The sequence below is a fragment of the Saccoglossus kowalevskii genome, chromosome 21 (assembly GCF_978046115.1).
Source record: "Saccoglossus kowalevskii chromosome 21, keSacKowa6.1, whole genome shotgun sequence".
NCBI lineage: Eukaryota > Metazoa > Hemichordata > Enteropneusta > Harrimaniidae > Saccoglossus > Saccoglossus kowalevskii.
In genome coordinates, this window is record NC_140661.1 from 8,400,350 (window position 1) to 8,422,184 (window position 21,835).

General features: G+C 36.1%; 2 protein-coding genes across 2 annotated transcripts in view; one reads left to right on the forward strand and one right to left on the reverse strand.

The window, feature by feature from the left end:
- The window catches only part of LOC102807297 (phosphatidylethanolamine N-methyltransferase-like), a 30,180-nt gene extending 21,346 nt beyond the window's left edge, over nucleotides 1-8,834 (reverse strand). Inside the window, exons 1-2 of the mRNA XM_006812058.3 lie at nucleotides 8,709-8,834; nucleotides 3,981-4,097 (exon numbers count right to left, since the gene is read on the reverse strand). Of these exons, the coding sequence (XP_006812121.2) occupies nucleotides 3,981-4,097; nucleotides 8,709-8,762 (171 nt within the window). The 5' untranslated portion in view covers nucleotides 8,763-8,834. The remainder of the gene's footprint in view (nucleotides 1-3,980; nucleotides 4,098-8,708) is intronic.
- The window catches only part of LOC100372004 (MYCBP-associated protein-like), a 70,239-nt gene that overhangs the window by 7,788 nt on the left and 40,616 nt on the right, over nucleotides 1-21,835 (forward strand). The gene's annotated exons all lie outside the window — the stretch shown is intronic.

Below are 21,835 nucleotides of genomic sequence, written 5' to 3' on the forward strand. Positions count from 1 at the left end.
GCTCACAACAATCTCCACACCCTGGTACGGAGAATCCTATCTCCGCTGAATTGCAGTGCTCTCTCTTGCAGTTTGACATGCTGCTCACAACAATCTCCACACCATGGTACGGAGAACCCTATCTCCACTGAATTGCAGTGCTCCCTCTTGCAGTTTGACATGCTGCTCACAACAATCTCCACACCCTGGTACGGAGAATCCTATCTCCGCTGAATTGCAGTGCTCCCTCTTGCAGTTTGACATGCTGCTCACAACAATCTCCACACCATGGTACGGAGAACCCTATCTCCACTGAATTGCAGTGCTCCCTCTTGCAGTTTGACATGCTGCTCACAACAATCTCCACACCCTGGTACGGAGAACCCTATCTCCGCTGAATTGCAGTGCTCCCTCTTGCAGTTTGACATGCTGCTCACAACAATCTCCACACCCTGGTACGGAGAATCCTATCTCCGCTGAATTGCAGTGCTCCCTCTTGCAGTTTGACATGCTGCTCACAACAATCTCCACACCATGGTACGGAGAACCCTATCTCCGCTGAATTGCAGTGCTCCCTCTTGCAGTTTGACATGCTGCTCACAACAATCTCCACACCCTGGTACGGAGAACCCTATCTCCGCTGAATTGCAGTGCTCCCTCTTGCAGTTTGACATGCTGCTCACAACAATCTCCACACCATGGTACGGAGAACCCTATCTCCGCTGAATTGCAGTGCTCCCTCTTGCAGTTTGACATGCTGCTCACAACAATCTCCACACCCTGGTATGGAGAACCCTATCTCCGCTGAATTGCAGTGCTCCCTCTTGCAGTTTGACATGCTGCTCACAACAATCTCTACACCCTGGTACGGAGAACCCTATCTCCACTGAATTGCAGTGCTCCCTCTTGCAGTTTGACATGCTGCTCACAACAATCTCCACACCCTAGTACGGAGAACCCTATCTCCGCTGAATTGCAGTGCTCCCTCTTGCAGTTTGACATGCTGCTCACAACAATCTCTACACCCTGGTACGGAGAACCCTATCTCCGCTGAATTGCAGTGCTCCCTCTTGCAGTTTGACATGCTGCTCACAACAATCTCCACACCCTGGTACGGAGAACCCTATTTCCGCTGAATTGCAGTGCTCCCTCTTGCAGTTTGACATGCTGCTCACAACAATCTCCACACCATGGTACGGAGAACCCTATCTCCGCTGAATTGCAGTGCTCCCTCTTGCAGTTTGACATGCTGCTCACAACAATCTCCACACCCTGGTACGGAGAACCCTATCTCCGCTGAATTGCAGTGCTCCCTCTTGCAGTTTGACATGCTGCTCACAACAATCTCTACACCATGGTACGGAGAACCCTATCTCCACTGAATTGCAGTGCTCCCTCTTGCAGTTTGACATGCTGCTCACAACAATCTCCACACCCTGGTACGGAGAACCCTATCTCCGCTGAATTGCAGTGCTCCCTCTTGCAGTTTGACATGCTGCTCACAACAATCTCCACACCCTGGTACGGAGAATCCTATCTCCGCTGAATTGCAGTGCTCCCTCTTGCAGTTTGACATGCTGCTCACAACAATCTCCACACCATGGTACGGAGAACCCTATCTCCGCTGAATTGCAGTGCTCCCTCTTGCAGTTTGACATGCTGCTCACAACAATCTCCACACCCTGGTACGGAGAACCCTATCTCCGCTGAATTGCAGTGCTCCCTCTTGCAGTTTGACATGCTGCTCACAACAATCTCCACACCATGGTACGGAGAACCCTATCTCCGCTGAATTGCAGTGCTCCCTCTTGCAGTTTGACATGCTGCTCACAACAATCTCCACACCCTGGTATGGAGAACCCTATCTCCGCTGAATTGCAGTGCTCCCTCTTGCAGTTTGACATGCTGCTCACAACAATCTCTACACCCTGGTACGGAGAACCCTATCTCCACTGAATTGCAGTGCTCCCTCTTGCAGTTTGACATGCTGCTCACAACAATCTCCACACCCTAGTACGGAGAACCCTATCTCCGCTGAATTGCAGTGCTCCCTCTTGCAGTTTGACATGCTGCTCACAACAATCTCTACACCCTGGTACGGAGAACCCTATCTCCGCTGAATTGCAGTGCTCCCTCTTGCAGTTTGACATGCTGCTCACAACAATCTCCACACCCTGGTACGGAGAACCCTATTTCCGCTGAATTGCAGTGCTCCCTCTTGCAGTTTGACATGCTGCTCACAACAATCTCCACACCATGGTACGGAGAACCCTATCTCCGCTGAATTGCAGTGCTCCCTCTTGCAGTTTGACATGCTGCTCACAACAATCTCCACACCCTGGTACGGAGAACCCTATCTCCGCTGAATTGCAGTGCTCCCTCTTGCAGTTTGACATGCTGCTCACAACAATCTCTACAAAACATTAAACTATTCAACAGTTTGGTAAACAAAAGATAAGAAAAAAATTGAAAAAAATGAATGTTCTCAGAATGCATGAATCATTTTCACAGACTGCTGTGTACTAGTGACATTTATCAGAGTAATACAAACCAGTATAAGTTGGTACGAAGCACTCAGGATTGTGGTGAAATACTTCAAGCCAGAAGGCCATATGAATTATAGCGCCCTCTATTGGCAGACATTTCAGAACCAAGCAGTGCAGTTCATTGCAGTAATAATGGAATGTGTAGGCACTTCCAAGTGCTGAATTTATGTTATTTAGAGATGGACAATTACTAAAACATTTCATTTGTTATAGAGACCAATGTCATCTATAGAAGAAAATAATGGAAATTTAACAAACTATATATATATATACATGTATAATAATATATGTCCAATGACAAATTATAAAAATTATTACTTCCCAAAATATTAATATTGATTCACATGATATAAAATGAAAAGAAGAACACAAGTTGACCATGTCAAGGCCACAATATACAATGCATGAAGTCAATATTTACATACCAATAAAACACTCAAAATAAAGCAATTATTAAGAGGCTGCCTTAAAGTTACAGTCATCCTGCTGTATTATATTTATTATATACACTAGAACAAATGCTACACGAGACTGGGACACAGTAGTTGTGTTCACGTTACACGAAGTACGGGCTAAGATTTAAGCTGATTTAGGCTTATCTAGCATATTTGCATTTTGGCTAGACCCAATTGCGTCCACGCACAGGGAGGGACAGTCGTTAGCACGGGCTAAGGGGCGCCATCAGTTGGTGATTTTTGGCAAGCCACTATTTGTGAATGAAAAATGGATGACACGCGCGAGGTTCTATTTCTGCTGCTGGCATGTTTCGTTCTAATTTTGAAGCGACGTGCACAGGAACGCGAGAGAAGACGGACCCAACTTATTTGGATGCACAGAAACAGTATACAACGGCGTAACAGAATACAGAATTTTATTAATGCATGTCGTAGACAGCGAACCAAATTTATTTTGTTTTACGATTGGAGCTGCTGTACGCTCTACTACAGCGACCCGATCAGTGTGGAAGCGTGTACACTGAGCTCGGTTGCCATTTTGGAAATGAGAAAGTTGGATATATTTGATCACGTTCATAATGTTCACACCCAAAGGTCGCTGCAGAGGGCGCTTAGCCCTGGGCTAAGCGTTCGCGGACACTTCGTTAGCCCGAGCTAAGGGTCTAGACCGCGTCTTAAATTCGGATCAGATTTAACCCGTACTTAGCGTTCCTTAGCCCGTGCTAAGCGTTCACGCACGTTTGCTTAGCACGGGCTAAGGAATTTGACCTCTTAGCCCGTGCTAAGGAGCTGTGCGTGAACGCAACTAGTAAAGCTGAAATACTTATTAGCTGAAACTATTATTATACATCTAGCACCAAAACAAAAAAATTAAATTACTGTAATTGTAAATTGCATTTTTCTCAAACGTATTTGCACTGACATTTAATATTTCAACCAGATCAACACTAACATTCACAACTCAACATTACTTAACACATATACAAGTAACAATACTTACTATATTCCAAAATATAGGATTAAACAGAATACATGCACCAGCGATGTAGAGGTTTGAGTCCTGCCAGTTTATAAAAGCTGAATCCATCTCTGTGAATATAAGTTGCCACAATGAAACCTGTTAAAGTGAAACCAAACAGCAGTGAGTCATGCGTGTCACATGTAAACTTTAACCTTTGACCCATAACTAGAAGATGTTGGTTAGTACACACCAGATACATAAAAATAATAATGCAATGCATGACCTCTCTTAAAGGTCACACATCCTGGTACCTATAGGTCTAACCTCCTGATATTTTCTGGGGGGGCCAATCTAATTTATTCAAAAAAATGAAAGCAATTTTCATTGCTGTTCAAAAACAGTTCAACATAGTGAACATTGAGATATGGGAATATGGGAAATTATTGCTGCTAGTGTACAAAAATACATTGAGGGATCATGCATATAAAGCCTAGCTTCATGCATAAAGCCTAGCTATTAAATATATACCGAAACGGTGATAACTGTAATGATATCCTTGCGATAGGTAAAGTGGTTCAACAGTCATAAAATGTTCTCACATATCCACAGGCAGCATTGTCTTGTTAAACTGAATAGCTGTAGTCAGATTACATGAAAGGATTGAATCATTATGGAAACTGAGGGAGATTAGTAGAAAAAACTCCAACAGAGATTGACTACAATTCTGCCATTCTGCATGACAGGGGGGAAAATATTTCAAATATTCAAAGCAAATTCATAGAAGCATCATCTGAGAAGAGAAAAAATCAAACTCAAAATAAATAATATTTTTTTGTTTTTAACCCCTCCAGCCAACATAGTCTTGAATGGTCTTTAACTACAGATTATTGTACAGTTTTTGATTGCTCTAGCAACTTAGTTTGAACAAACTTATTGTGATAAACACAACATTATAAGTGTCAGAAGGCTAAATTTGACTTCTTACATACTGCCCTCTATACACAACTATAAAATGTGAAGCACATGGTACATATACATGTACAAGCAATGTACATGTACCTCCGATATATACTCTTTACAGCTCTGAGAAGCAGATAGGGTGCATTTGAAAATGGATCAATCCAACTGCAAGAGATGGACTATTAGAAACTTAGAAGGGAGGGGCAATGGCAGAAAAACTATGCAAAATATTTGTTTTCCTTCACTTAGTTTTGTGCTAATATTTTTTTTCAATCATGAATTCACTATAATTTTGTTATTACCTCTGTGTGAAATATTTTTTTTCTCTTCACTTAGTTATGTGCTAATATTTTTTTTCAATCATGAATTCACTATAATTTTGTTATTACCTCTGTGTGAAATATTTTTTTTTTCTTCACTTAGTTTTGTGCTAATATTTTGTGCTAATCAATCATGAATTCACTATAACTTTGTTATTACCTCTGTGTGAAATATTTTTTCCCAAAGAAATAGGAATGCAGAATTATCCTTTTTCTGTTATTGATCTCTGCAGGATTTTTGATTTTCAACAATTTTTTTTCAATTCTGCCATCATTCTCAGAATGTGTCATTGTTCACTGCTAAGAAACTGTTAAACATAGCTCAGTAAACTATAAACTGCTTTGCAAGAATAAAATTTCCATGCATTAGGGAAAAACGTGAACAGTTCTCAGGGATTCTTCAATTCAGAGAGACTAAGTCAGTGACTTTGGCAAAATTACTGTAAAACATGTCTTTTCACGAGCATGTCTTTTTCGCGAATTTAGTGAGAGAACCGATTTGCTAATTCAAGATAACACTAATGAATTTATTATAAATTCAAAATGACCAAGGCTTGGGGATTTGTCTACAGTAATATGGAAATAAAAATCTGGAGCGCTTCCTAATTACGGTAAACTTGACAGTTTTTCGTTTTTTATGGAGGTGATAACTGTGCATTTGTTTTGGCAGACTACAGACAAGTATTCCGAAAACAGGAAATCAACAATGACAAGAGAGATTCGCTAAATCAACATTTCACTATTACGTCATTTTATCAAAATTCGCTAAAATTGCACGTCGCTTTTTCAACATGTTTTAAGGTATGTCCTCGTGAATGCCATAAAATCGTGAAAATTCTTAGCAGTGAAAATTAAATTGTTTACAATAGTTCTTATGCTAGAGTTATATAGTGTGTGTTGGATTTTTATTTATATCAATTTAAAATAATTTAGTTATGACTCTGTTCACCACAATCACATGAGATCTGGATTTTGTGCATATTCCCACACATTTCTCCAGGGCTTGCAATTCACAGGTATCAGGACAGCAGGTTCCTAGATGCCCTTCTATATAGTCAAATATTTCTTCACAATTTTGATCAGTCTAAGACATTTTTAGAAATATGTGTGAAATATTTTTTTTCTCTTCACTTAGTTTTGTGCTAATATTTTTTTTCAATCATGAATTCACTATAATTTTGTTATTACCTCTGTGTGAAATATTTTTTTTTTCTTCACTTAGTTTTGTGCTAATATTTTGTGCTAATCAATCATGAATTCACTATAACTTTGTTATTACCTCTGTGTGAAATATTTTTTCCCAAAGAAATAGGAATGCAGAATTATCCTTTTTCTGTTATTGATCTCTGCAGGATTTTTGATTTTCAACAATTTTTTTTCAATTCTGCCATCATTCTCAGAATGTGTCATTGTTCACTGCTAAGAAACTGTTAAACATAGCTCAGTAAACTATAAACTGCTTTGCAAGAATCAAATTTCCATGCATTAGGGAAAAACGTGAACAGTTCTCAGGGATTCTTCAATTCTGAGAGACTAAGTCAGTGACTTTGGCAAAATTACTGTAAAACATGTCTTTTCACGAGCATGTCTTTTTCGCGAATTTAGTGAGAGAACCGATTTGCTAATTCAAGATAACACTAATGAATTTATTATAAATTCAAAATGACCAAGGCTTGGGGATTTGTCTACAGTAATATGGAAATAAAAATCTGGAGCGCTTCCTAATTACGGTAAACTTGACAGTTTTTCGTTTTTTATGGAGGTGATAACTGTGCATTTGTTTTGGCAGACTACAGACAAGTATTCCGAAAACAGGAAATCAACAATGACAAGAGAGATTCGCTAAATCAACATTTCACTATTACGTCATTTTATCAAAATTCGCTAAAATTGCACGTCGCTTTTTCAACATGTTTTAAGGTATGTCCTCGTGAATGCCATAAAATCGTGAAAATTCTTAGCAGTGAAAATTAAATTGTTTACAATAGTTCTTATGCTAGAGTTATATAGTGTGTGTTGGATTTTTATTTATATCAATTTAAAATAATTTAGTTATGACTCTGTTCACCACAATCACATGAGATCTGGATTTTGTGCATATTCCCACACATTTCTCCAGGGCTTGCAATTCACAGGTATCAGGACAGCAGGTTCCTAGATGCCCTTCTATATAGTCAAATATTTCTTCACAATTTTGATCAGTCTAAGACATTTTTAGAAATGTTGGCCTTTGAATTGTGGGCCCTCAGGACACCAAAATTTGATGACAATGTTAATATTTCTCTATATTAACACTGGTTCTCATCTACAGTGAATTTTATGAAGGCATGCATGTTTTTTATGGGAATTTATAAAACATTTATAAAAGAATTATGCACTTCATTCTATCGGTAATCCAAATAATACACTTTTATTGGCGATAGAAGCCATTTGGTAATGCACAAATGTGACATTATATGACATAAATGACATTACCAATGACTCTTTACAGGTTTCATTCAATCATTGGCCATTTTACTGCCATGCTATTAACACATTGTCATTGGCCAAGTTGTTTTCAACTGTCATTTGAAATTGATAAAACTTTTACAAATATTGTTATAAAAAAACATACCCTTATGAAATTCATTGTACATAGTTAATTTCATTTAAGCATGAAATTTCAAAAGGCATTTGAAAACAACTTGATCTAATTATAATGCCTATCAGCTACCTGAAAATTAACATGTTTTCCTGATTTAATTGTTCAAACAATACTATTTTTAATATTCTAATGTATATTTTGAATACATTTGATGGGATCTGTGTTCCCCATATATCCGCTATGATTTGAGGGAAAGGCACACAGACTTGTGGATGCTAGATTTTACGAAAACAAATGGAATCTTCTTCTGCTGATTTGAATGTAATGTCTTCCAGGGTAAACACTCATAAATACCACACATAACTCAATGTATGGGATAATACAGTGAAATGCATAAAGCAGGGGTTGTTATAAATGTTTTATAAATATACATTTCTATGAATCAAAATCTATATTAGTATTCAAATTTACCAATCCAGAAATAATAGTGTGACATCATCGTTTATAGTTCTAATGGATATTAATGGGTTAGTTCAACATTATTCAACCAGCAAGCACCTCATTTTGAATAAGAGGGCAATCGCATTTGCTATGTCCTCTGAAGTCAAGGGTATTATAGGCGTCAACAATGTTTAGCAATTAAGCCAATCACTATTAAATTATAAGCAATGCCCCAGAACTGTGTCTGTCAATGTATATTCAATATTAATGCAGTCTAACATGAACAACTTATATCTAAACACCATAAGCTGATATAAATTTACTGACATTAAACAATGGCAGTCCAACGTACATGTTTACACGTTTTTGAATTCACATGCCATTGTCAAGCGTGCACCATGGACTTACAAAGTCAATTACATTGTAAAGGTAAAAACCGAAACTTGGTTAGAATTTTCTGACCTTGCTCAAATCTAACTTGTCAAATTCACCGTCACAACAGCTGGGTGACTGCATACAGAGTCAATCGATAAGCATTGGCAAAACAGCAGACGACTTGCATGCACAAATTATCGTCGCATGACAACTTCCGGTACAAGAAGATAAAGTGTATCACGCTTGCGCAAACTTCTGTTGCCAAGGCCCCTTTACGAAATGCAGCGTTTTGAAATCGATCCGCCTTAAACCATGTCAGAACACATCTGCATTAATTACGTTGTAATCGAGATGAGTGTTTGCATGGCGTGACATTTAAACTTGATAAACTAAGAAAAAAAACATGAAAAAGAACCACCGTATCAGGTTGACGTTTCGATGATGAGAAGCACTATGTTAGGTGTGAATACGAGCACCATTTTAAACTGAGTTACCCGCCAGGCAAGTTAATTGGGTTACCAATGTTAACTTCTGATTCGGACATTAGAACATATTCGGATTCGAGACATTTTTAATAAAAAGTATTTTGAAATCATTTTCGCCAGGCACACTACTCAATTTTTACATTTATGGATGAAATAGGCTCGCAATATTATATCTAAGGTTTGTTTTCTGTAAACAAATCTTCACTTAAAAATCCGTCTGTTTTTTATTATAATACTGACTGCTATCAGGTACACAGAAATAGCACTTTACTCACAAATTTCCAAGCATCCAATGATACAGTTTATACATATGTGCCACTCTCATGAAAGAAGAGTCAGATTTAAAGTTTCATGTACAAAATGCATGTTTGATTAATATGAACTACATGCATGATTTTCTTGACAAATATACAAAATTATATGTGAAACTCATATTTGTCTTGATCCAAGAATTTTAACCTTAATGGGAAAGGAAAATTTGTACTTGAAAGCAAATTGTTATTTTCTACCTGGTCCGATAGAATCTGTAGAATACTAAACGAATATGAAGCTAACTTTCTCAACTTAAGACAACATGGCCGCTGTTGTTGTGATTTGAGAGTTGTTTACAGAAGCAATATTCCGATTATAAATATCTGAGAGATAATCTTCAAAATGAGTAGCAAGTTAAGTAACAAACCATCAAGGAAAGATCGTCCAAAATCTACCGGTTAGTTTTAAAATTTTGTTTTATAAATATTTGTCAAATGACATCTGACCTGTAATTTTGAAAAGTCAATGTCTCGAGATCGTAGATTAGTTATTTTGATTATTATATGGATAATATGGATGTACCATGCATTTTTAGTATGGACACAGTCTAAATATTGAACTGGTAACGTCAATTACTCCATGTGACTTTATCCTTGAGAGGGCCATTTGTGAAAAAAACATCTTGACAACGGCCTGGTTCTCTCGACCTTGAATGAGGAGCCGTCAAAAGCGTCCCAATGATTTAGCGATGTAAATCGCCTCTCAGGGCTTCACGAATGTTTTGGGTCGTTCGAGCTGAAATGATCCACCTGAACTCAACATTATAGCCACTTAGAGATCACTATCCAGAAAGTCATAAAAAGTAATGGCGTTTTTACCAACTGGCTCTGTCACCTTATCACCTGTCACTTTTGCTGCCTCTAAAGTGAGCTGTAAATAACATTTATATCAGCAAAGTATCCATCGACTGTTTTACGATATCAAATTGTTTCACAGTCCCTCTCGGAGTGGTGGGAATATGTTTATATGATGGCTCCATATACATTTATGTGATGTCATCACCCACTTAATTACAAGGTTTTAATTTTGAACAGTGCTTTAAGGTAGCGAGAAGGGAAATTTTCACTTTTTTCTTGATTTTTCAAAAATTGATAAAACGTTCACTTTAGACCTTGATACATCATCCCAGGTTTACAAAAGATCGAAATTGCGAAATAACGTCGCTCAAATCAGTGTTTTAAAACACTAGCAGAAAAGACTACAACTGCCGTTTCGTGGATATTTGCATATTGTTTATCTTTGGAAGGGTTTAAATGATAACATCTTATCTGTATACTCTGTTGTTGACGATTCTGATATAACGGGTGGTAAGCTTCCAGTCGCAAACAATGCGTGTTTATCTAACGTTCATTGTCAGCATTATTGTCAATCGAGACTTCGTCCGAGAAACATGGTCATACAGTACCCATTTCGCCCAACCTTCCGCTTTTACATCGACTGCTTAACGCTTAATTTCCGACCATGCGGTCTTGTCCGACCGGAAACCGACCGCATTTTAATCGCGTTTTTTTTTTTTGGGTGGGGGGGGGGGGTGGGGGCTCGCTCGCTCATTGAAAACACTGACCGCTCGTCCAAACACTGATCACTGGCGCAGTGGTCGAAATGGTGGTTTTGATAGTAAAGTGTGAACATACAACTAGTAACTAGTATTAACTATTATTAAATTCTGAACGGCACTTCAAATCTAATAGTTGTATGACACTTGTATCGTGAATGAGACAGTTACGTGAAAAAAAAACATAGGTAACTCATTTTAACAGAGCAGAGAAACGAGGAAATGTTAATGATTAATTCCAAAAATAACGATACCGAATCCACATCGGTCCATGTTTGGTAAAATTTGATATTCAATTTTTAAAATTAAGTCACGATCATTGAATGACTTCGGTCTAAACCGTATACGTATACGTAAAATTGTTCCCACAAAAATATTTTAGACTAAAAACGACCACATGCCCTGAAAAATTCGAACAGAGCTTGACATGTATGAATAATTTATTGGGCTTAAAAATTTAGTTATAGCCATAAATATTTGGTGGCCTGTCGATGAACAATTTCGAAACTCAAGATTCACACGGCTGCGAAAGTAGAACATTCCGGAGGCGGTGAAACGGAAGAGCCAAACTTAACGCATAAAAATAGAACGCGTATTTTGACCTCTGTGTGGCCAACCAATGGCTGGATACGAAAACGTTTGCGGTCGTTGCCAAAGAACCCCGCGTCCATCGCCTGGCGATGCTCTTCACCCCTCCGGAATGTTCTACTTTCGCAGCCTAATCGCAGGTTTTTCGAAAAACATCGAAAAAACACAAGAATGAGTAGAAATGTTCCTATTTTGGGCGGATTATTGATAGAAAATAATGTCTTTATTACAAAAATGCTGTGAGTTTTTGCCTTAGTTATTTTTTATCGGCGAAAAACTGCGAACTCGGCAAATTTGGTTGCACAACTTCCCTCTATTCACAGTGGAGGGACTGTGCTCTATCATATACAGCGATGCCAGCTGACTGTGGGAGAAACCAACGGGGATCGACATTCCAAACAAATTATTGGGACACGGTGTACAGACATTCCAAACAATCGAAATTATCAACGAAAGACGAGGTTTTATTTTAGGCTTAGAAATATTTTCTTTCCGTCAGCCCATGCATGGAACTGCCATTTAGCTTCATGGTCCTTCAGCTTGTCTTCTTCAGGAAAGAAAACCCAGACAACCATGTCGTACTTGTGTTGAAATACATTTTGTATTTCACGTCAGAATATTGTTTAAAATAAAATATTCAGTCCAAGCCAAATCGAGGCCAAAGGGTCAGGTTGCGTGCATATAATTATAGATAGTTAAAACAAAAAGTATTTGAACTTTTGTCAGCTGTTCAACATCTATAAAAACCATAAAGACAATTATAAGACAATGTGAACCTTGACAATTTTTCTGTTAGTCTGAATTTTAAATGCGTGCGAGCGAGCTATGATATTTTGGGGTTTGCGCGTTCGAAAATAAAGCGGAAATTGTCAAATTCAACAAGCGGTCAAAAAAGCGAGAAAAAAGGTGATTGGAAAGCAGGAGCGGGCGGGAGGTAGTGCGAAATGAGTACTGTAAATTTGCGCAACTTTCTTTTAAATCGTTTAATTTTCCAAGTCAATATTCTATTTTACTAATACCATGTTTTCTAACGCATTGGCGAAGAAAAGAAAGAAGGCGTTGACAGATGAGGCAAAGAAAAATCTGCCACTCAGTGTCGCACTCTGACACACCAATTTTTTTTTTCAAACATCGGCCATTTTGTTTCACCATGAAAACCGTTTTATTAGATCACTTATCAGAGACACTTGAAGGATTAGCTTGTTTGTAAACTGTCAGCGTGTACAGTGGGACAGTAATGTTTGTCAGAGGATTATCCCTCGCTGTTCGTTTGCATAACAATGGAAACCCGAACGTTCCTGGAGTGGGAACTCAAATGCCAGCAGTTTTCTTCATTTTTCACGCTCGAGCTTGAAATTATTCATTATCTGACACTCTTTATGAGCTCTATGATATCAGTGGTTAATTTGTTTGGCCATTTTTAGTGTATATTTATAATAATGCAGCAAATCTACAGTGTTTTATTAACCAAGACTGTTTTTCGTGTTTTTCTCGAATTGAAGTTTCGATTGAGTACGACTCATTGGGACCGCTGCCAAATCAAGTGCGTTCGGACTAGGACATTCAAACTCGCAGTTATCGTTCAAAAGATAATGATGGTGCGAAATATGTCTGGGTTATTAAAGAAAATGCTTTGTCACAGAATAATAGTCTGTTAAAGGTGCCAAGTATGAAATAACTTGAGGACAAAAAAACAAACCTGCATAGAAATCGGAATAATAGGTCTTTTGATTATTGGAGACGCATTTCAATGGACTTGATTACGGACAATGCATGACGTAAATTTCACCAGGAAATTCCGCAGTGTGCTCTCGCAATCGAGGACTTAGTCATTTTTACAAGATTCGCCATTTTTGATGTCACGTGATAATTATGTAAACAATGTCTGTCCAGTTTGTGCGAACTTGTACCTCTATACTTAGTCTTTTGAAATATATAAGCTAAATTACTCTTCTGAACAAGACAACAGACAGAGAATGATTTATTCGAAAACGTCACAAAACCCTTCTCGCTACCTTAAAGGCACTAAATATAACCCAATATAGTACTGCTAAAATTGCCTTTGAGTATTATGTTTCTATTTTTCTGCTTTGAAATTAAAATTGTAGAGGAAATTACAGGTTTTTTTCTAGAAAAAATGAACAGACGAAGGAGCGAGACAATGCCGGATTGACCTGGAAATGTCATATCGGAAGGTTTCTGCGCCGTTTTAACGGTGTATCTATCGCCATTTAAATATTTTTGGAGTAACTTTAGTGTATTTGGTGTCCAGACACATTGTCAGCTGGTGTTGCTGGGAAGTTTACACAGGGAAAAATATATTTGAGGAAGATTTCATATTGTACGGCAGCACGGAAGTGCATGACTCAAGAAATATATATACCGGTATGACTTGAAAGTTCACTGGCAATTCTGTATTATGAGGGCACCATCTGAGAGTATCAGGGCGCTGTGCCCGTTCCCCGGTTTAGAAAAACCCCTGAAATAAATATTAAACAAATGGTAGTTTGATGACGTGTGCTGATGATACTGGTATCTAAGCAAACTTACCCATTGAGTTGTACTCAGACGAGGTGATAGTGTAGTATCTCACATCATGGTTACAAAGATTTTCAGAAACTGTGCTCACATACAATATAATAGAATGTGTTTAAACTTGTGTTAAACATTTGAGACGCATTCACTCATTGATCCTTCTATATTATAGACTTATTAAAATGGTTGCAAACTATGATCGCTCACATAGAATTAACTCCTCATCCACTAGTACAACATTTTGTGATTTTCAATGACTTGTGTAATTTGTTTGCCGTACACTATCTAACCCAAATGGAGTATAGTGTAGAATAATACTCCTATTAGACAACCTGACTCATTTATAATCAAATGTTAAAAATTGATAAATTAAAGTGCTACATTATATTTCATTTATATTTTTATTTGATATCACAAACCCCACAATACTGGAAAGTTACATATAATTTGTGGTTAACAAATTTGAAGAACGATGATTATCATGTTATAAAATGTCACTTTAACAATGTATTGTACACACATTGTACATGTTGCATGAAAACCATAATATTGAACACCCTTTACTATCAAATAATGTAGGTTCAGGTATGATGTAATGCAGTAGGGTATACCTCAGTCATCTATTTTCGCTGCTAGGATTAATGGTTTAATGGCATTCGTAAATAGGAAATTCACTGATACTCTGTCGTAAAAAAATAAATTCTCACTGCTGCAAAAACAATTTTCACTGATCCATGATTTGCATAAATTCATCTCTTGCAAAATTATAGCATTTTAAAATATGAACAGCAATGTGTATATTAATTGTGAATACAGTGCTAAACCAAATGTAGCTATGCCAACGATTCTGAGAAATGAGAGAAAACAAATTTTTGCTTTTGCTCCCAAATTAAAAAATGATGCTGTGTTGCAATTTTTTTTTAATATTTATTTGTGTATTATGATTATTTAATACCAACAATGATCAACATTTATTGAATATTACTTTTGAATACTTGCATTAAAGGCTGATTTTTAATGGAAAATCATACTCTGAAATAGAACAAACATTTCCACATTCTTTGGTATGTGGTGCACTTCACTGGTCTGCGGAATTACAAAACGAAATGTCTGAGATACCGGTTACTGACGTGTGCAATGAATGACAAGAAGCAAAACTATTTTTTTGGCAATATTTTCTTAGATGATGATGTTGAATTGTTCTATTAGTTAGTTTCATACACAGAATATTTGCAATCATATAAAATAAAAAAATGTAAAACAAATACCGGTAATAAACTTGAATAATTTAGTAGTTATTTTTGTAATTCTACCAATAATAATCTGATAATCTTTTCATAACAGTATGAAATATGTGTAAAGGTGCCAAAAACTCAGAACTTGTATTTTTGTTCTATTTAATATCGTTAATATTTTTAGTTTATATGCATTTCTATTTGAAAAAATGAACAGACGAGGGAGCGAGGCGATGCCGCATTGACCTGGAAATGCCATATCGAAAGGTTTCTGCGCCGTTTTAACAGTGTATCTATCACCATTGAAATAATTTTGGAGTAATTTTAGTGTATTTGGTGTGCAGACACATTGTCAGCTGGTGTTGATGATGATGTTCTATTAGTTAGTTTCATGAACAGAATATTTGAAATCATATAAAATAAAAAAAAATGTAAAACAAATACCGGTAATAAACTTGAATAATTTACTGGTAGTAATTATTTTTAGAAATGTTTCTATCAGAGCAAATATGATAAGTACTGTATATACACAGGTCTGTACATGCTTGTTAACTCAAACTATGGTAGGTTTGTTTGAAATCATTGTTACCAAATACAAACAGTGTAGACTGTTGCATCTGTTCATTACATTATTCAAGAGTCTATACTCAATACATTTTCTATCCTTGGTAACATTGAAAGCGTGCATACTACATAAACTAAACTCTATAATAGGTGTCTCACTTGTCATGTTAACGTTGCTGGGTTTCCCCGGTAACATTATTTCATGTTGGCAATGTATGTGATGTATAATAAATAATCGGAACTGTGAGTGAACTGCTAACAATTGTTGTATGTAATGCAGAACTCAACAGCAGATGGCATACTAATGACAGGTCATAGGTCAAGCTATAAAGTAAATAATTCAATAAAACCAATATATAAAAAAACCTGTGCTACAGGTATAGGCTTAGCAGGCTAACCAGTATGGAGCGGCGAAGGAGTTCTGTCGTGCACCATAAGTTGGATATTACCAAATTTCGCGAATTACAACGTAGAAGGAAAAGTGTTATGTATGTTGATGGTCTAGAAGGTAATTATGTTTTAGAAATGTTTTAGAAATTTCTGTTAACGTAGAACTGTTTGGTTGTCAAATCAGTACACTGGTCATAAAAGTTTGTGTGAGTAATGGTCACTCTTAACTCAGAAATACAACAAACTATAAGTACATTATCATTTTGATTTAAACTAACATTTTTAAGATATTTGAACCAAACTAAAGATATTTATGATTAATATTATTTTTTACCATTCTAATTTTTTTTAATGTAGGGCTATGGGTTATTTGATTTTTTGTAATATACTATTCTTGTTACTTAACAGTAATTTGAAAGAAACTTCAGTTCAACTTCCAAATGCTTTTCTAACATTATTTGGTACAACAGGTATAGAATATTATTGTACATGTACCGGTATGTTTCATAACATAGTAAATCAATGACTTTTGTCAACTCTGTTTTGACCAATGGCTCATGACTGAAACTTACTAAGTAAGACTACACATTGCCCTAGTTCATATTTACAATGACCATAACAAGAAAACAATGCTTTGAACAATAGTATGGATTGTCTAGAGTGATATTCCATCTTGTAACTATACACTCCTCTCAAAAAGTCGAGATACTTACTTGAGCATCGGGTTCATACACCTGTATGGAGATCTTTGTAACATGATGAGTCTCGATTAGTAGCATATATTATTGGTCAAAGGGTTGCCAGTAGTGACTTACTTGTCAACAACAGTTCGCTTTCAGTAGTAGTTTTGCCATCCATTTTTAGTATCAGCATCTTAAATAAAAAAGCACCAACTTGGATTGTATTGTGGAAGCTATGTTCAAGTTAAAAGCTGCTGTTTCTACCATCACAGAGGCTAATAAAGCCCAGAATATCATTAGTAAGTGCTGGTTCATATTGTGCTTTGAGTGAAATAGGACGCTGGACATACTATTGCTTCATTCACCTGATACACATAGGGACTGCCGAGTCTTACCTAGCTATCTTAGAAATGTTTTTTCTTTCTATTGTTAATAATACAGCCCTAGTTACATTGGTACTGCTCAGTTGTTTACCAATCACTAACGTACATTTTCAACTTCAGATCTGATCAAGAGTCTTCTCTTAAAATTTACACTTTAGATTGAGGTCAAAACTTGAAACTTGTTGCTAAGGTTATACCCAGCTTTCAAGTTGTGTTTGCTGATGGCTTATCCTAATAAATTGTTGATCATATTGCTTTGCAATGGAGGCTACATGCTATGGTGATCTGTGCAGTAGGTGATTTGCCTGAAGTGTCCCATAAAACTTTTATGATATCGGTCGGTAACCCTAACTAACAAGTTTTATTCAAGGTCTTTTGTTGTGCCATACAAAGATTATTTTTCACAAAATTGACTTAATTCACATGTGAATTTTTCACTTATTCTTCTGTTTTCAAGCTAAATGAAAAACAAAACAAAAACATAGTAGTTGATCCACAGACTTTAAGTTTCCATGCAACACAATTCATTAAGACATTGAATAGTCTCAACCTTGTTTTTCTAAACGACGCTTGGGTTTGGGTAAATATACAATTCAAAATGAAACCACCTGAAGGGATTTCTGTCAGTAACAACTGATTGTCTAAATATTTTAGTATTTTATGATATTTCATATCCTGTCTTTTGTGTGTTTAATATGATTAATATATGTATGTACTGATGGATACCATTTATCAAATATTCTGATAATACTTTTAATTACATGAGAACACCTGTTAGTGTTAGTGTCAATAGTGATAAGATAAATACTGTAGAATACTGTGTTGTGATTGTGGAGGTGAAAATGCACCCATTATCTAAACATATGCTGTATGTATTTGTATGCCCTCAGGGCTTCAACTTTTGTATTCTGAGGTTTTAAGGGTCTAAAATGCCTGAAACTGTGAATAAAAAGGAGGTACACTGTGGGAAAATAGCTATTGGTATGTGCAACAGGTTTGGGTTTTTTAGTTAACACTGTATCACTAGTTGACACTGTTTTTTCCCATTCATTAAGCCTATCCCAGGCTTTTGGCAATTGATGTGTTAAACTTGGTATTAAGGTAAACAGGGTTGGTGACCAACAGTCCGGCATCTCCATATTTTAAAAAAAGTACATCTACCAGTAATCTGATATACTTTGATCAGGTTGATAAACATGGTTTTAGATACTAAGGATATTGCATGAGTAGACGCAACCTGGGTTTGAATGATGAGATACAGGTTTAAAGTCAGAAAATTGAAAGTTGAATCTGAGGTGCTTCTCCATGGCAACACATTTTACCATTTGTAGCCTATAGTCTGTTCCTAAGTTATACATAAGTGTGATTGAAATGATTGAGTCAATACTACAATGTACATCCAATCAAATATGGATTTCACAGTTGTAGCAATACACGGAGCTCAACCCTAATTTTATTTTTAACCCACTGTTGAAAAGCATGTGTGAACGGATTAACAAGGTCTCAAACAAGGATAGTTCAGCGTGGAGTCAAAGAGCTGGTCTTTACTTCGAGTTCTGTGTTTAACTTAGAGTTGAGACACCTGTGAACAAGAGAGTTAAAACACAGTCCAGTCCCTCTATAGACCGGTCTGGAAACAGACCGTATTTCTTTGAAACAGTGCTCGTCACGGGTGAATAAATGATTCACACCTGCGGATTAGCATGCATATCATTAGCGTTGTTTTTGACCCTCCAGAGACGGATTGCGGCCATGTTAATATGCCCAAAATGCAAAGCGCCTGACTTTGAAAATAGTTGTATCTCGACATATAACAACAAATAATTGGGACACTTAGAGTGTAATTCTTCACAAAGGGGTGATAATAAAATGTTTCGGACGAGTGCCTCAACACATTCTTGTTTTAAGATGGCGTCCTTGGGGTGGAGCCTGCATAGTTTACCCTTAGGTTATTCCCAATGAATGTTAAACTCATAGACATGTATACCACAATACTGATTAAACAATCAATCATTTTTAACAAATAACAAAACATCTTACTCATAACAATGTATAGCATCATGGTTCAAGTTCATTAAATACTGTTTGTCAGATATTTGTATTCTCTCAAAATAAAGCTGAGAATTTAAAAAAACATTTATTTATACTTGCAAATACTTTTCTTGCAAAAACTTTTCTAATGTTCCGACTGTTATTTTGGATATTGTGAGTTTCTGTTAACTGTCTTGAAGTTGCCTATTAATCTCCAAGGCAAACAAAGCTTTGGTATATACAAAAAATGTGGCTACTTGACAGAAACTGTTATTCAGTCTGTCAACAACCGTATAATGAAGTTATTATTAAGTTTATCCAATTTTCACTATTTTTATAGTATTTTCAGTATTCCAAAAACTATATTTGGCGCCCTCATGTGGTCACTATGTGTCAACTACCAGTACATGTGAACTTTGCTTAAATGTTAAAAAACATCCTGGAAAAGTTGAATATTTGCACAGACAGCATGTAGAGACAGTCATATAGTGTATGTTGATGAAGTGGCATCCCCATCTCCTGAATTTGATATTCCCTATTTCTCAAACACTTAAGTTTATGCTTTATCACATCCCCATACATAAGACGCATGATGATTGACATTATGAAATTAGCTAATAAAAAATATGGTATGGTAAATGTCATAATATTTACATTAAACTTCTCCAATTTATGCATATTGAAACAAATCATGTAGCGGCATGAGAATTCCAGACGGATAACAACACTTACCCAAATGGTGAAATGACACTATTTTAACTCATAATAATATTACGGAGGTGTGTCTATGGTTAAAATGAATCCAGTATTCAATAAATGTTATCTTTGGTGTATGTGCACTTCTCTATTAACATGCTTATCATATGAATGCCAGTAACTGGATCTTCATGTAATAAAAACTATTTATGCTAATTAACTAAACTATTTATGCTAATTGACACAGAGCCAACAGGTCATGCATGTAATGACAAATGTTGAAAAAAACTGTTACTTTATTTTCGTATTATTAAAAACCATAGAGTAAACTGTATGATCACTGTATATCTGAATTAAAGCCAAATCAAATATGAATGAAATATTATTAATTATAAATATTCTACACGTACATGTACATCAGTGTGCCCTCTAAGCTGATGTGACAGGTCACTGACGCACACAGATTTGCTGTGATGCAACTTGTTCACTGGCGCATTCTTTGATATAGTGATCTTAAAAAACTAATTTAAATTTTGTAAATAACATAAGTGTAACTACAGATCAGAAACCACAACAATTTTGTTTGTGTCTCAAGTATTCTATACAGCCACCTACAATTTAATTTTTTTCTTGAAAGACTGACCTCCCCAGCAGTCAACAAGCTGACTTAACTTGATTTTGGGAGATTCTATTTTGGCTCAGGATTCCTACAAAATCAGTCCTGTTCGAGGGCACACTGTTACATAAAACATAAACAATATGTTTTTCTGATATGAATGATATGTTTAAAAATGATGTTCATTTCCTGAACAATTCATGACTTGAAATTCATCTTATTCATTGGTGTTGTCGCCAAATCTAATTCTCTATTCATGATTACTGTTGAAGGATTAGCAAAAGCCCAGGATGGTTTAGTCTGTCATTTTAAAACAGAACACTTGTCACTATAATCCTATTGGAAAATCTAGTTTTATTATTCTAATCAAGCTTAATAAAGCAGCATGGCATTTCTTAAAAAAAGTTGTTTAACAATTAAAGGTAATTGCTTGACCTCTGTTATTCTTAGTGTGGTATAAAACAAAAAATATGTAGACTTTACACTATTGCTACATACAGAGTTTTATATTTTGCTCTGCGAGTGACTTGATCATAAAATCAATCTAAAAAATACTTTCAAATCTTTGTCCGATTCTGAAGTCTCTATTTCTTTAATATGTAGTCATCTCAATATCATTAGTCTTTGGTTGCCATGGTAACACTTATTACCTTGGCGATGTGGAGGACTTTCTGAGGACTAATTGGTCATTATTAAGTTGAGGTGAATTGCGTTGTCAGCAAATTATTTCCAATCAAGTTATTTGTACCAGCTGACCACTTGAGAAGGCATCAAAGTAGGAGCCCAGCTAATAGGCATCGGTGTCTAGATCTATACTTTAAAGGGCTGCCAGAAAAGACTGTGGTTTCCACAATAATGATCCAATCACTCTATAAGCTATAATATTAAATACAGAATATTTTATATGAGAATGTCAAGTTTAATATTCAAAGTAATTTGTTTTATCCCTTATTGCTTTGCATACTAAGTACAGTTGTATTGATGGGTTGAATAATGAAATCTGAGCAGTTGTTATTAGTGATTGAGTTGAATGTTCACTAAAACAGATATTTAGAATTGGTGCTTTGTAATAATATACATATGTCACACTAATATTCATCATTCTCCAATTTTTCGTTACATATGAAGCCCTTGTAACAATACA